Here is a 17,550-nt window from a genome sequence, read left to right on the forward strand (position 1 = left end):
ACAGCTGAAAACTGTTGTGCTGATTTAAAGAAGCAATAAAACAGGCCTTCTTTAGACTAGTTGAGTATCTGGAGCATCAGCATTTGTGAGTTTGATTACAGGCTCAAAATGGCCAGAAACAAAGAACTTTCTTCTGAAACTTGTCGGCCTATTATTGTTCTGAGAAATGAAGGCTATTCCATGCGAGAAATTACCAAGAAACTGAAGATATCGTACAACGCTGCGTAATACTCCATTAACCGAACAGTGCAAACTGGCTCTAACCAGAATAGAAAGAGGAGTGGGAGGCCCCAGTGCACAAGAGGACAAGTACATTAGAGTGTCTAGTTTGAGAAACAGACGCCTCACAAGTCCTCAACTGGCAGCTTCATTAAGTGTGTAACCAGTGATGCCTTTTCCAGATACAATAGTAATTTACAACATTAACAATATCTACACTGTATTTCTTACCAATTTGATGTTAATTTTAAAAATTGACAAAAAAAATGTGCTTTCCTTTAAAAAAAAAAAGAGGACATTTCTCAGTGACCCCAACATTTTGAACAGTAGTATATACATTTGAATTTGGAAGATCACATACACATATGTTGGAGTCATTAAAACCTGTTTTTCAACCACTCCACAAATTTCTTGTTAACAAACTATAGTTTTGGCAAGTCGGTTAGGACATCTACTTTGCGCATGACAAGTAATTTTTCAAACAATTGTTTACAGACAGATTATTTCACTTACAATTCAATGTATCATAATTCCAGTGTGTCAGAAGTTTACATACACTAAGTTGACTGTGCCTTTACACAGCTTGGAAAATTCCAGAAAATTATGTCATGGCTTTAGAAGCTTCTGATAGGCTAATTGACATAATTTGAGTCAATTGGAGGTGTACCTGTGGATGTATTTCAAAGCCTTACTTCAAACTCAGTGCCTCTCTGCTTGACATCATGGGAAAATCAAAAGAAATTAGCCAAGACCTCAGAAAAACAATTGTAGACCTCCACAAGTCTGGTTCATCCTTGGGAGCAATTTCCAAACGCCTGAAGATACCAAACAATAGTACGCAAGTATAAACACCATGGGACCACACAACCGTCATAACGCTCAGGAAGGAGACGGGCTCGGTCTCTTAGAGATGAACGCAGTTTGGTGCAAAAAGTGCAAATCAATCCCAGAACAACAGCAAAGGACCTTGTGAAGATGCTGGAGGAAACAGGTACAAAAGTATCTATATCCACAGTAAAACGAGTCCTATATTGACAACCTGAAAGGCCGCTCAGCAAGGAAGAAGCCAAAAATGATGTGGATATATTGAAGCAACATCTCAAGACATCAGTCAGGAAGTTAAAGCTTGGTCGCAAATGAGTCTTCCAAATGGACAATGACCCCAAGCATACTTCCAAAGTTGTGACAAAAAGGCTTAAGGACAACAAAGTCAAGATATTAGAATGGCCATTACAAAGCCCTGACCTCAATCCCATAGAAACTTTGTGAGCAGAGCTGAAAAAGCGTGTGCTGCGAGCAGGAGACCTAAAAACCTGACTCCGTTACACCAGCTCTGTTAGGAAGAATGGGCCAAAATTCACCCAACTTACTGTGGGAAGCATGTCGAAGGCTGCCCGAAACGTTTGACCCGAATTAAACCATTTAAAGGCAATGCGACCAAATACTAATTGAGTGTATGTAAACTTCTGACCCACTGTGAATGTGGAAAGTGATGAAAGAAATAAAAGCTGAAATAAATCACTCTACTATTATTCTGACATTTCACATTCTTAAAATAAAGTGTTGATCCTAACTGACCTAAGACAGGGAATTGTTACTAGGATTAAATGTCAGGAATTATGAAAAAAGTATTTGGCTAAGGTGTATGTAGTAAACTTCCGACTTCAACTGACTGACTGAATGTATAGTATAGTATATATGGTACCAGTCAAATGTTTGGACACACCTACTCATTCAAGGGTTTTTCTTTATTTGTACTATTTTCTACATTGTAGAGTAATAGTGAAGACATCAAAACTATAAAATAACACATATGGAATCATGTAGTAACCAAAAAAGTGTTAAACAAATCCAAATATACTTGATATTTCTCAAAGTAGTCATCCTTTGCCTCAATGACAGCTTTGCACACTCATTCCCTCAACCAGCTTCACAAGGTAGTCACCTGGAATGCATTTCAATTAAAAGGTGTGCCTTCTTAAAAGTTCATTTGTGGAATTTCTTTCCTTTTTAATGTGTTTAAGCCAATCAGTTGTGTTGTGACAAGGTAGGGGTGGTATACAGAATATTGCTCTATTTGGTCAAAGACGAAGTTCATATTATGGCAAGAACAGCTCAAATAAGCTAAGAGAAACAACAGTCCATCATTACTTTAAGACATGAAGGTCAGTCAATACGGAAAATGTCAAGAACTTTAAGTTTCTTCAAGTGTAGTCGCAAAAACCATCAAAAACCATCCTCCCATGAGGACTGCCACAGGAATTGATGACCCAGAGTTACATCTGCTGCAGAGGATACGTTCATTAGAGTTACCAGCCTCAAATTGCAGCCCAAACAAATGTTTCACAGAGTTCAAATAACAGACACATCTCAACATCAACTGTACAGAGGAGATTGTGTGAATCAGGCCTTCATGGTCGAATTGCTGCAAATAAACCACTACTAAAGGACACCAATAAGAAGAAGAGACTTGCTTGGGCCAAGAAACACGAGCAATGGACATTAGACCGGTGGAAATATGTCCTTTGGTCCAAATGTGAGATTTTTGGTTCCAACCGCTGTGTCTTTGTGAGACACAGAGTAGGTAAACGGATTATCTCTGCATGTGTGGTCCCCACCATGAAGCATGGAGGAGGAGGTGTGATGGTGCTTTGTTGGTGATACTGTCTGTGATTTATTTAGAATTCAAGTCACATGGCTACCACAGCATTTTGCAGCGATACGCCATCCCATTTGGTTTGCGCTTAGTGGGACTATCATTTGTTTTTTTATAGGGACAACGATCCAACACACCTCCAGGCTGTGTAAGGGTTATTTTACCAAGAAGGAGAGTGATGAGTGCTGTATCAGATGACCTGTCCACCACAATCACCCGAGCGCAACCCAATTGAGATGGTTTGGGATGAGATGGACCACAGAGTGAAGGAAAAGCAGCCAACAAGTGCTCAGCAACTCCTTCCAGACTGTTGGAAAAGCATTCCAGGTGAAGCTGGTTGAGAGAATGCCAAGCGTGTGCAAGGCTGTCAACAAAGGCAACGGGTGGTACTTTGAAGAATCAAAAATATATTTAGATTTGTTCAACACTTTTTTGGTTACGACATGATTTCATGTGTTATCTCATAGTTTTGATGTCTTCACTATTATTCTACAATGTAGAAAATAGTCAAAATAAAGAAAAACCCTGGAATGAGTAGGTGTCCAAACTTTTGACCGGTACTGGTACTGGTACTGTCTGTCTGTATCAGGGAGAGCAACTGTAATATATCAAACGCCTCATGTGTGAGGGTTTTTGGGCTCAATGTTTTATGAATATGTATTTTTGTAGTCACAGATCCCACAGTGCATGCACTGAAACTTCATAGGCCTACACCTTCCTAATCTCTGATTTGCTGATACCACAGCACAGCCTTCTGGTGAGCATCAAGACTACACCGGCATACAGTTCTGGAGGTAATTATGAGCGTTGTTGTGACATTCTCAAACATTAGCATGACACCTCCATGGAGCATTACAGAGTTCAACAAGGAACCTATCAGTGAAACAACCGACTGCCTATTTTAAATCTATATAAAGAGTAGTAACCCGAGAGCTCACTTTGTCTATGGAGAGGTTTGGAGAGGTGTGGAGAGGCAGACAGCTGACAGTGACATTGAGAGTAAAATGCAAGGAAGTCAAAGGATCGCGCACACACACCCAGGCATGCATGTTTCCTTTTTAAGAAAAACATGGTGCCCTTCGACTAATGCTGACTAAAACACATTGTCATGGAAACTCGCATCTGCAAATGAATGAATGTATGCCAAAATAGATGTCTTTGATGCTAACGAAGGAACTCCAAGAAACCACTCAAAACAGCCCAAACAACAATAACAAAAACAACAGCATGCGCTGCAGTCAGAAAGCTTTCCTCTCCTCAGGCTTCTCCATGACCACCGGGAAAGCCACTGAGTCCCGACAGAGTGAGACATCATCCTCGAGGACTTCAAAACTGTCCGAGTGAGACAATAGCTACCAAAGATACCTCGCCACAGATGTCTATGCTGGTAATGATAAAGAGTGAAACATCCCAACACATCAACACAGCACCATTATACACCAAGACAGGTGGTAGTCGTGGATGCAAAGAGTCAATATTTGCAGTGTTGACCCTTTTTCAGGACCTCTGCAAGCCACCCTGGCATGCTGTCAATTAACTTCTGGGCCACATGCTGACTGATGGCAGCCCATTCTTGCATAATCTATGCTTGGACTTTGTCAGAATTTGTGGGGTTTTGTTAGTCCACCCACCTCTTGAGGATTGACCACAAGTTCTCAATGGGATTGAGGTCTGGGGAGTTTCCTGGCCATGGACCCAAAATATTGATGTTTTGTTCGCCGAGCCACTTAGTTATCACTTTTGCCTTATGGCAAGGTGCTCCATCATGCTGGAAAAGGCATTGTTCGTCACTAAACTGTTCCTGGATGGTTGGGAGAAGTTGCTCTCAGAGGATGTGTTGGTACCATTCTTTATTCATGACTGTGTTCTTCGGAAAAATTGTGATTGAGCCCACTCCCTTGGCTGAGAACCAACCCCACACATGAATGGTCTCAGGATGCTTTACCTTTGGCATGACACAGGACTGATGGTAGCGCTCACCTTGTCTTCTCCAGACAAACTTTTTTTCCGGATGCCCCAAACAATCGGAGAGGGGATTCATCAGAGAAAATGACTTTACCCCAGTCCTCAGCAGTCCAATCCCTGTACCTTTTGCAGAATATCAGTCTGTCCCTGATGTTTTTCCTGGAGAGAAGTGGCTTCTTTGCTACCCTTCTTGACACCAGGCCATACTCCAAAAGTATTCTCCTCACTGTGCGTGCAGATGCACTCACAACTGCCATTCCTGAGCAAGCTCTGTACTGGTGGTGCCCAGATCCCGCAGCTGAATCAACTTTAGGAGACGGTCCTGGTGCTCGCTGGACTTTCTTGGGCGCCCTGAAGCCTTCTTCACAACAATTGAACCACTCTCCTCGAAGTTCTTGATGATCCGATAAATGGTTGATTTAGGTGCAATCTTATTGGCAGCAATATCCTTGCCTGTGAAGCCCTCTTTGTGCAAAGCAATGATGACGGCACGTGTTTCCTTGCAGGTAACCATGTTTGACCGAGGAACAACGATTCCAAGCACCACCCTCCTTTTGAAGCTTCCAGTCTTGTTATTTGAACTCAATCAGCATGACAGAGTGATCTCCAGACTTGTCCTCATCAACACTCACACCTGTGTCAACGAGAGAATCACTGACATGATGTCAGCTGGTCTTTTGTGGCAGGGCTGAAATGCAGTGGAAATGATTTGTTGGGATTCAGTTCATTTGCATGGCAAAGAGGGACTTTGAAATGAATTGCAATTCATCTGATCACTCTTCATAACATTCTGGAGTATATGCAAATTGCCATCATACAAAGTGAGGCAGCAGAATTTGTGAAAATTAATATTTGTGTCATTCTCAAAACTTTTGGCCACGACTGTGCTATTTGGGCGTTAAGCAAGAAGTAGGATTCACATTGATGAACAGTTCAGTAAGTGACTTGTTTCTTTACACTTTTTAAGCCATGTTTGGGACATGCATGTGTTTCTCAAAGCAAATCAATTTTTATTGGTCACATACACATGGTTAGCAGATGTTAATGCCAGTGTAGCGAAATGCTTGTGCTTCTAGTTCCAACCATACACTAATATCTAACACATAATCTAACAATTTCACAACAACTACTTTATACACACAAGTGTAAAGGAATGAATAAGAATATGTACATATAAATATATGGATGTGTTTGTGTGTGTGTTTCTTGGTTTCTGTGTATGTGTGCACGTATTCTGACAGGGCCGTACCCTCTGAGTTGAGGGTGATGAGGGTGACGTTCTGGGTGCTCTGGGCGTTGTTGGTCTGGCCGCTGTTGGACACAGAGTCACTGGCCTCTGAACCGCTCTCCTGGTCCTCCTGGCTGTCCTCCGGCGCCGGCACCTTCACAAGGAACGTGTTCTGCCTCCGCCCGCCCACCGTGCTGACGGATCACACACAGGCTGAGTTACAGCCCCGTATCAACACAGGGACGTGAGCCGAGCTCATATGTGTTCCATTGTGTTCTGTGTGAGCTACTAAACTCTGCAGGGTTCAGAGTACCATTGTTTTATGAGGGTTCTGTGTTGAACAAACTTTAGTGGGGATCAGTTTCATGCACAACAGTGTTTGTTCTATACTCAATTCTACATTCTGCATGATGACAGAAGAAAACAGGTATCAGTCACTCACTTGCTGAGGAGGTTCTCCAGGGAATCTGCCCCTCGAGTTACTGGCTCCTCCTGGCCCTTCGGTCGATCTTGGCTCACTATCACATTGGTCTGTGGAACAACACTGCAGGGGCAGACAGGGAATTCTTCAGTGTCTAATATCTCAACAGGCTCCAGTGTCAAATTGTGTTCATGGGAATAGGTGCTACTCTAGCTATTCTACTCTAGCACTCACTTGTAAGAGAATGAGTACTACGCCACAACTCCCTAACCCTCAAAGCACCAATCAACCAGTGTCATCATCCCCCAGTCTAAGTCCCAGCATTTTATCCCACCACGATCCTCAGTCCTAACCAGGGTTGTGTTCATTAGGCACAAAGCAGAATAAAATGACAGGGAAAGACTACCCGAACTTGTCCAATAACTTGTCTGTTGCAAAATGTGTGCTACGGTGTGCCCTAACGAGTATGGGCCCAGGTGCAAACCTCAACTCACCAACGCACTTTATTCCAGGTCTGGGTGGCACCCAGAGGGGAGCCGGCCACCATGGGGACCTGGATGGGCGCCTGGTTCTTGTTGACCACAGCATCCAGCTTCCTCTCCAGGGCCCGGCACGTCGCCTCCACCATCTGCAGCTTAGCCTCCATGTTGTCCAGACGCTGGCAGATCGTCTGGCTAATGGAGTACAACAAGGTCTGGAGAGAGGAAGAGGGAAAGAGGCAGAGGGAAAGACAGTTCATTGTGTGTGTGTAAGAAAAGGTGGGTGCTACATGTTACACATTGGTGGTTGATGAAGTGAGCTCCCCTTTTACAATGCAGAGCTTAGAGACCTTGTAAAAATCACTAAAGTAGGCCTTTATAAATGCAATTTATGCTTTATTTTCAGAGGACAAACCAGCTGGCATGCTCACATGACTGATTCAGCTTGTAAGTACATACTGAATCCAATCACTCACAGCAAGGTGAGTATACCCACGACCACGATGTAGTGCAGGAGTAACTACCTTTAGAGATGCGTCTTGGGAGCTGTTGTCCACCCTTGGCCTTTTCCTGTCAGGCTTGTCATCACAATCTTCATGATTGTCCAAAACATCTAAAACAAATCCCAAATGCAGTCAAGCACAGTAAAACATACACACGATCATGAAAAAAACTACCAGATGCACTGTTGACGCTTATAAGTAGCTCTTCCAAATCAAGCGATTTAACCAAATGTACACAAATGGTTCATAGCTACCATGAAGATAAAACAACTTAAGCCAGAAGTAAAGCTGAACCATTGGCCAGTCAGTGGTCCTTTACAATACAGGCAAATGATTATAAAGAGACAACTTCAGAGGGATGAGCATTACATTTATCTTGAGCCAGCAATTTCCCCCTAATTGTTTTCCTGATCAGGTCACATGGCCCTGGTTATGGTGATCAGACAGAGTTTTGTGGTCTTTAATAAAGATCTTACCAGTCTGGTCGCCTTGGCCCAAGTCCTCCACTGCTATCTGTACCATCTCTGCCAAATCTTGGTCCGACATCACTCAGACCTGTAAATCCAGAGAACCACAAAACAAATCATTATTGCAAATAAAAGAGAATTGACATTCTCAGGCTGTTCAACCTCAACATCGGTGAACTTATCACTGACAGTAATAAGCAAACAAAACAAAGGGGCTTGTTTTAAAAGAAAACAAACCACAGGTTGTGCCTTTTGTTTACCTGGACCTCTTGATTCAAGAAGGAGTTATTTAACAAGTTTGGCAGACACCACCACTCACTGCATTGACTCCATCTTGCACTGACTAAATCACATTCACACAAACGCATAACACACACATGCTCATAGATGCCGCAGACATACACACAGTAAACATATAGTGTCGCTACCCTGTTCTTCATTTTACTCTTATAATCATCTATCCTGATGCCTAGTCACTTTACGCTTGCTTATATGTACAGTTGAAGTCGGAAGTTTACATACACTTAGGTTGGAGTCATTAAAACTTCTTTTTCAACCACTCCACAAATTTCTTGTTACCAAACTATAGTTTTGCCAAATCGGGTAGGACATCTACTTTGTGCATGACACAAGTCATTTTTCCAACAATTGTTTACAGACAGATTATTTCACTTATAATTCACTGTATCACAATTCCAGTGGGTCAGAAGTTTACATACACTAAGTTGACTGAGCCTTTAAACAGCTTGGAAAATTCCAGAAAATGATGTCATGGCTTTAGAAGCTTCTGAGGCTAATTGACACCATTTGAGTCAATTGGAGGTGTACCTGTGGATGTATTTCAAGGCCTACATTCAAACTCAGTGCCTCTTTGCTTGACATCATGGGAAAATCGAAAGAAATCAGCCAAGATCTCTGGGAGAAAAAAAATTGACCTCCACAAGTCTGGTTCATCCTTGGGAGCAATTTCCAAACGCCTGAAGGTACCACGTTCATCTGTACAAACAATAGTACGCAAGTATAAACACCATGGGACCACGCAGCCGTCATACCGCTCAGGAAGGAGACGCGTTCTGTCTCCTAGAGATGTGGTGCGAAAAGTGCAAGGAAGAAGCCACTGCTCCAAAACCGCCATAAAAAAGACAGACTACGGTTTGCAACTGCACATGGGGACAAATATTATACTTTTTGGAAAAATGTCCTCTGGTCCGAAGAAAAAACAATGCTTCAAGAGGGACTGGTGCACCTCACAAAATTGATGGCATCATGAGGTAGGAAAATTATGTGGATATTGAAGCAACATCTCAAGACATCAGTCAGGAAGTTAAAGCTTGGTCACCAATGGGTCTTCCCCAAGTATACTTCCAAAGTTGTGACAAAATAGCTTAAGGACAACAAAGTCGAGGTATTGGAATGGCCATCACAAAGCCTGACCTCAATCCTATAGAAAATTTGTGGGCAGAACTGAAAAAGCGTGTGCGAGCAAGGAGCCTACAAACCTGACTCCGTTACACCAGCTCTGTCAGGAGGAATGGGACAAAATTCATACCTGAAACGTTTGACCCAAATTAAACAATTTAAATGCAATGCTACCAAATACTGATTGAGTGTATGTAAACTTCTGACCCACTGGGAATGTGATGAAAGAAATTAAATAAAAGCTGAAATAAATCATCCTCTACTATTATTCTGACATTTCACATTCTTAAAATAAAGTGGTGATCCTAACTGACCTAAAACAGGGAACTTTTACTTGGATTAAATGTCAGGAATTGTGAAAAACTGGGTTTAAATGTATTTGGCTAAGGTGTATATAAACTTCCAACTGTACATATCTACCTCAAGTACCCCTGCGCATTGATATGTTTCTGGTACACCCTCCATATGGCTTCATTCTTGTGCATTTTATGCTTTGTGTTATAATTTTTTAACTCTGCTCTGTTGGTAAGGGCTTGTAATTATGTACAAGGCGGTGGCCCGTTCCTGTAGGTTCCTGTAGGTTCATGCTCTACAACATCCGCAGAGTACGACCCTGCCTCACACAGGAAGCGGCGCAGGTCCTAATCCAGGCACTTGTCATCTCCCGTCTGGATTACTGCAACTCGCTGTTGGCTGGGCTCCCTGCCTGTGCCATTAAACCCCTACAACTCATCCAGAACGCCGCAGCCCGTCTGGTGTTCAACCTTCCCAAGTTCTCTCACGTCACCCCGCTCCTCCGCTCTCTCCACTGGCTTCCAGTTGAAGCTCGCATCCGCTACAAGACCATGGTGCTTGCCTACGGAGCTGTGAGGGGAACGGCACCTCAGTACCTCCAGGCTCTGATCAGGCCCTACACCCAAACAAGGGCACTGCGTTCATCCACCTCTGGCCTGCTCGCCTCCCTACCACTGAGGAAGTACAGTTCCCGCTCAGCCCAGTCAAAACTGTTCGCTGCTCTGGCCCCCCAATGGTGGAACAAACTCCCTCACGACGCCAGGACAGCGGAGTCAATCACCACCTTCCGGAGACACCTGAAACCCCACCTCTTTAAGGAATACCTAGGATAGGATAAAGTAATCCTTCTCACCCCCCCTTAAAAGATTTAGATGCACTATTGTAAAGTGGCTGTTCCACTGGATGTCATAAGGTGAATGCACCAATTTGTAAGTCGCTCTGGATAAGAGCGTCTGCTAAATGACTTAAATGTAAATGTAATGTAAATGTAATTAAGAATTTCACTAAAGTGGACACGTGACAATTACAATTTGATTGGGATCTGGTATGCATTTGTTTGAATAGTGGTTGGGTCATGTTACTTGGCTGATCGCGCCCTAGCGGACAGGGTGCAGGCTGACACAGATTGCCAGTTGAATGGTGCTTCCTCCGACATATTGGTGTGGCTGGCTTCCGGGTTAAGCAGGCGGGTGTTAAGGAACGCCGTTAGGCGGGTCATGTTTTTGCCTCTCCTGAACCCATTGGGTAGTTGCAGCGTTGAGACAATATCAAAGGTTCGGACACACCTATTCATTCAAAGGTTCTTTATTTGGACTTTTCTACATTGTAGAATAATACTGAAGACATCAAAACTATTAAATAACACACATGGAATCATGTAGAAACCACAAAGTGTTAAACAAATCAAAATATATTTTTTGCACACTTGGCATTCTCTCAACCAGCTTCATTAGGAATGCTTTTCCAACAGTCTTAAAAGGAATTCACACATATGCTCAGCACTTGTTGGCTGCTTTTCCTTCACTCTGCGGTCTAACTCATCCCTAACCATTTCAATTGGGTAGAGGTCAGGTGAATGTAGATTTTTTTTCCACCTTTATTTAACCAGGTAGGCTAGTTGAGAACAAGTTCTCATTTACAACTGCGACCTGGCCAAGATAAAGCATAGCAGTGTGAACAGACAACAACACAAAGATACACATGGAGTAAACAATAAACAAGTCAATAAAGAAAAGAAAAGAGTCTATATACAGTGTGTGCAAAAGGCATGAGGAGGTAGGCGAATAATTACAATTTTTCAGATTAACACTGGAGTGATAAATGATCAGATGGTCATGTGCAGGTAGAGATACTGGTGTGCAAAAGAGCAAAAAGGTAAATAAATAAAAACAGTATGGGGATAGGTAGGTAAATTGGATAGGTAGGATAGGTAGGTAAATTGGGTGGGCTATTACCGATGAACTATGTACAGCTGCAGCGATCGGTTAGCTGCTCAGAGAGATGTTTAAAGTTGGTGAGGGAGATAAAAGTCTCCAACTTCAACAATTTTTGCAATTCGTTCCAGTCACAGGCAGCAGAGAACTGGAAGGAAAGGCGGCCAAATGAGGTGTTGGCTTTAGGGATGATCAGTGAGATACACCTGCTGGAGCGCGTGCTACGGGTGGGTATTGCCATCGTGACCAGTGAACTGAGATAAGGTGGAGCTTTACCTAGCATGGACTTGTAGATGACCTGGAGCCAGTGGGTCTGGCGACGAATATGTAGCGAGGGGCAGCCGACTAGAGCATACAGGTCGCAGTGGTGGGTGGTATAAGGTGCTTTAGTAACAAAACGGATGGCACTGTGATAAACTGCATCCAGTTTGCTGAGTAGAGTATTGGAAGCTATTTTGTAGATGACATCGCCGAAGTCGAGGATCGGTAGGATAGTCAGTTTTACTAGGGTAAGTTTGGTGGCGTGAGTGAAGGAGGCTTTGTTGCGGAATAGAAAGCTGACTCTAGATTTGATTTTAGATTGGAGATGTTTGATATGAGTCTGGAAGGAGAGTTTACAGTCTAGCCAGACACCTAGGTACTTATAGATGTCCACATATTCTAGGTCGGAACCATCCAGGGTGGTGATGCTAGTCGGGCGTGCGGGTGCAGGCAGCGAACGGTTGAAAAGCATGCATTTGGTTTTACTAGCGTTTAAGAGCAGTTGGAGGCCACGGAAGGAGTGTTGTATGGCGTTGAAGCTCGTTTGGAGGTTAGATAGCACAGTGTCCAAGGAAGGGCCGGAAGTATACAGAATGGTGTCGTCTGCGTAGAGGTGGATCAGGGAATCGCCCGCAGCAAGAGCAACATCATTGATATATACAGAGAAAAGAGTCGGCCCGAGAATTGAACCCTGTGGCACCCCCATAGAGACTGCCAGAGGACCGGACAACATGCCCTCCGATTTGACACACTGAACTCTGTCTGCAAAGTAGTTGGTGAACCAGGCAAGGCAGTCATTAGAAAAACCGAGGCTACTGAGTCTGCCGATAAGAATATGGTGATTGACAGAGTCAAAAGCCTTGGCCAGGTCGATGAAGACGGCTGCACAGTACTGTCTTTTATCGATGGCGGTTATGATATCGTTTAGTACCTTGAGCGTGGCTGAGGTGCACCGGTGACCGGCTCGGAAACCAGATTGCACAGCGGAGAAGGTACGGTGTGAATCGAGATGGTCAGTGATCTGTTTGTTGACTTGGCTTTCGAAGACCTTAGATAGGCAGGGCAGGATGAATATAGGTCTGTAACAGTTTGGGTCCAGGGTGTCTCCCCTTTTGAAGAGGGGGATGACCGCGGCAGCTTTCCAGTCCTTGGGGATCTCAGACGATATGAAAGAGGTTGAACATGCTGGTAATAGGGGTTGCGACAATGGCGGTGGATAGTTTCAGAAATAGAGGGTCCAGATTGTCAAGCCCAGCTGATTTGTACGGGTCCAGGTTTTGCAGCTCTTTCAGAACATCTGCTATCTGGATTTGGGTAAAGGAGAAGCTGGGGAGTCTTGGGCGAGTAGCTGCGGGGGGGGCGGAGCTGTTGGCCGAGGTTGGAGTAGCTAGGAGGAAGGCATGGCCAGCCGTTGAGAAATGCTTGTTGAAGTTTTCGATTATCATGGATTTATCGGTGGTGACCGTGTTACCTAGCCTCAGTGCAATGGGCAGCTGGGAGGAGGTGCTCTTTTTCTCCATGGACTTTACAGTGTCCCAGAATTTTTGGGAGTTAGAGCTACAGGATGCAAATTTCTGCTTGAAAAAGCTGGCCTTTGCTTTCCTGACTGACTGCGTGTATTGGTTCCTGACTTCCCTGAACAGTTGCATATCGCTGGGACTATTCGATGCTATTGCAGTCCGCCACAGAATGGTTGAGGGCAGTCAGGTCTGGAGTGAACCAGGGGCTATATCTGTTCTTAGTTCTGCATTTTTTGAACAGAGCATGCTTATCTAAGATGGTGAGGAAGTTACTTTTAAAGCATGACCAGGCATCCTCAACTGACGGGATGAGGTCAATATCCTTCCAGGATACCCGGGCCAGGTTGATTAGAAAGGCCTGCTCGCAGAAGTGTTTTAGGGAGCTGTTTTATGATGCCAGGTCATCTGATGCAGCACTCCACCAGTCTCCTTCTTGGTCAAAACCACTTACACAGCCTGGTGGTGTGTTTTGGGTCATTGTCCTGCTGTAAAACTAAATGATAGTCCCACTAAGCGCAAGCCAGATGGGATGGAGTATTGCTGCATAATACTGTGGTAGCCATGCTGGTTAAGTGTGCCTTGAATTCTAAATAAATCACTGAGTGTCACTAGCAAAGCACCCCCACACCTCTTCCTCCATGCCTCACAGAGGGAACCACACATGCAGGGATCATCCTTTCACCTACTATGCGTCTCAAAGACACGGTGGTTGGAACTACAAATTGAGGCAAATTGTTCATTTAAATGCATTCCAGGTGACTACTTCATGAAGCTGGTTGAGAGAATGCCAAGAGTATGCAACGCTGTCAAGGCTACGGGTGGCTATTTGTTTAACACTTTCTTGGTTACTACATGACTCCATACGTGTTATTTCATAGTTTACAATGTAGAAAATAGTAAAAAAAATGGAATGAGTGGGTGTGTGTCCAAACTTTTGACTGGTACTGTATACATGGTGATAGATCCACCTTGACCTCTGACATGCTAGAAGAAATGTTTGCCATATTGCTTACACCTATTCAACCCTCTCAAATCTCCAGAAGTGTCCAGAGGGTAGGGGGTGTTTCTGGATAGGGCCCTGGAATCGAAGACAATTGAGAAAGAACCTTTTCTTTTCTCCGCTCTGTTCACTGTGTGCTGGGGTGAAGTTTTACCTGAGTGGGTTTGAGTCATTGGACAAATAACTGTATTTATTATTTATAAGCTTCTCAATCGTGTTGGCTTCTTGTTGAGCAAGATTCCTAATGTGGGTGCATCTGGAAAGGAAGTTACTTTATACTACTGAGAATGATGTACCTTATGGTTTCTTGAAATAAACATATTTGAAAAGTTCAGTTTGCACATTAATTGCTCTTCTTTCACAGTTCCACAGATGTTTAACTAGTTGAATATACTGGAGAACGGTTCAGTGAGTGCATGTGTCATGGTCTAACTTTGCCTGCTAATCGTGGGATATTGTGTAATGCCTAGTGGCACAAAAAGTCAACCACAACCTCAATTAAAATAAGTTTGTGGATTTTGGTGAATGGGTATAAAAATAAATTACTTTATTCATTAACAATTTAAACTGAGTAATGGTCATTATCATGTTGACAATATCAACATAACTATAAATGACAGGCACTCAAATAATTTCTGAACTTGATCAAACGGACAAATGGACCAGAGGCTCCAGACAACGAGCTGTTCATGTACATTAGCTAGATCATGGTTGAAGACAATGTTAGCTAGACAGCTCACTTTTAAGACAAAGTTTCAGATACAAGTATTATAAGTCTTCTTGATATTGATTATTAGCCATCTAAAACGGGACTCCTTAAAAACATGCCACTTCGACAGATCTACGACCGGATGTTACTTTTTCGTTGCAGGTTATAATTTACAGTTGGTTTGGAGAACATATGCAGCAGGTTAGGATAATTAGGTTAGATTATGGTTAGTTAAGGGGTTCGCGAAAATGCTCTCCTAATCTGTAACGGAAAGTCACTTCCGGTCGTAGCAGTATCGAAGTGGCGTGTTTTAAGAGTCCCGCCTTGTCCTAAATCATGATTGTCTACCATAGCATGTAACGTTAGCTAGCTTGTGACCTGTACATTCACTCGCTGACAAGTCTCATTTATACTCTAGATAGGCCTAGATTAGTCAATACATTGTGATGTACTGTAGTTGCTATTGGTTCTTAGATAAGTTGTTCTTAGATAAAATGTCAGCAGGCGTGCGCTACGTTGCTAGTTAGCTGGGCTAGTATCTGTGCAGGGTAAATAGGGAAACATAGCTGACATATCTTCCAGAACAGGCTACAAATTCAGTCACAGATAACAGTGTAGTTAAATGTGATGTATCCGGGCAAAACCATTGCCATTCCATCAGGTTAACTAGCTTGCGCACATTAGCGAGTTGTAGATGGAATAGCTGCAGCGTGCTACTAGCCAGAAGACACAATCGCGCAATGGTAGCTAGCTAGGCCTCAATGTCCGTCCGTGGCAGCGGAATAGATGTATGTTGCAGTTGGTACCATATTAATAGTCCTGTGAAATAACATTTTGAATGCGGGTTGAAAGCACCCAGTAACTTCACTTCTGGCTCACGAGATATGTACGGTGTTAGATTGGGTTATATTACCGTGTGAATGATGAATTCTCGTGTTGTTTGTAGGGATTCCGATAACGGCGTCCTTCCTCGCGAGAGAAAAAGGCTGAACGTCGGCTCGCTTCCTCGACTTTTTTTCGGGGGGGGGTCGCAACCAACTGACATGTGCATACAACGCCACCTACTGTACAGGAGTGTGAGGCCGATCACGACCAATCTATACCACTATATTCTCTTAACTAACCCTGATTTTCTAACAAAAATGTGATACTTACCTACAAACTTAACTACTCCCATCACCCCCACCCAAAATATCACCCACTCCCCATTCCTGTCCAACCTGTCTGACCCTGTGAACAACCTCAATCTTTCTACATCATACATTTCACAAAATATTAACATATTCTTGGTTGCACCTCCTATCCACTGCAATCCAACAATTATCACAACCATTTCTGTTGAATATACAGATATATAATTTGTCAGTCTCTTGCATAGATTAACATTAACACCTGGTCCTGTCTTCCCAGTTATGGGATCCTTTAAACCATCTGTATACACTGCAAGTCAAGAATAAAACAGATTACTAATATATTGATACACTATTGTTCCTACACAGTGGCGATTTTAGCATGTAAATCTTGGTGGGGCAAACAAAAAAAAATTGTGAGGGATGCATGCCAGCAAAGCCACTACACAACACTAAACAATACATTAATTGCACATGAATTGCCCACAAACTGTTAGGGCCTACATAAAGCTGTCCCAACAGAAGAGTCTAAACAGCAGTCCCAACACCTTACCACTGCTACACCTGGCTCTCAGAAGAGCCTTGTCTGGCAGTGAAATAGTTCATTCAGCCTCATATACTGCCTTCTAAAAAACATAGCTGATATGGCTGACAAGCTTAAAAGAATGTGGTTTCTACTGACAACTGAGATGTACAAAATTTGGCATAAGGGGACGACAAGCAGATAAGAATGTCACGCTGTAAAATGATAGGTGACAGGCGCAGGAATACATAGGTTTTTTTATATCTCCACCCCCAAAAAAGTATGTCATGAAAACGACAGGGACGAAGCACAAACCAAACACGTGTATATATACAGTCGGAAGTTAACATACACCTTAGCCAAATACTTTTAAACTCAGTTTTTCACAATTACTGACATTTAATACTAGTAAAAAGTCCCTGTCTTAGGTCACTTAGAAACACCACCTTGTTTTAAGAATGTGAAATGTCAGAATAATAGTAGAGAGAATGATTCATTTCAGTTTCGGGTAGCCTTCCACAAGCTTCCCACAATAAGCTGGTTGAATTTTGGCCCATTCCTCCTGACAGAGCTGGTGTAACTGAGTCAGGTTTGTAGGATCCTTGATCGTACACACTTTTTCAGTTCTGCCCAAAAATTTTCAATAGGATTGAGGTCAGGGCTTTGTGACGGCAACTCCAATACCTTGACTTTGTTGTCCTTAAGCTATTTTGCCACAACTTTGGAAGTTTGCTTGGGGTCATTGTCCGTTTGGAAGACCCATTTGCGACCAAGCTGTGATGTACTGTTCCTGACTGATGTCTTGAGATGTTGCTTCAATAT

General features: G+C 43.2%; 1 protein-coding gene across 1 annotated transcript in view; it reads right to left on the reverse strand.

Moving 5' to 3' along the window:
* The window catches only part of LOC115134121 (protein BANP-like), a 71,706-nt gene extending 55,620 nt beyond the window's left edge, over positions 1-16,086 (reverse strand). The window contains exons 1-6 of the mRNA XM_029667783.2: positions 15,989-16,086; positions 7,948-8,026; positions 7,493-7,581; positions 6,984-7,183; positions 6,511-6,612; positions 6,090-6,262 (exon numbers count right to left, since the gene is read on the reverse strand). Of these exons, the coding sequence (XP_029523643.1) occupies positions 6,090-6,262; positions 6,511-6,612; positions 6,984-7,183; positions 7,493-7,581; positions 7,948-8,017 (634 nt within the window). The 5' untranslated portion in view covers positions 8,018-8,026; positions 15,989-16,086. The remainder of the gene's footprint in view (positions 1-6,089; positions 6,263-6,510; positions 6,613-6,983; positions 7,184-7,492; positions 7,582-7,947; positions 8,027-15,988) is intronic.
* Positions 16,087-17,550: the final 1,464 nt, after the last annotated feature.

The sequence above is a fragment of the Oncorhynchus nerka genome, linkage group LG9a (assembly GCF_034236695.1).
Source record: "Oncorhynchus nerka isolate Pitt River linkage group LG9a, Oner_Uvic_2.0, whole genome shotgun sequence".
Taxonomy (NCBI): Eukaryota; Metazoa; Chordata; class Actinopteri; order Salmoniformes; family Salmonidae; genus Oncorhynchus; species Oncorhynchus nerka.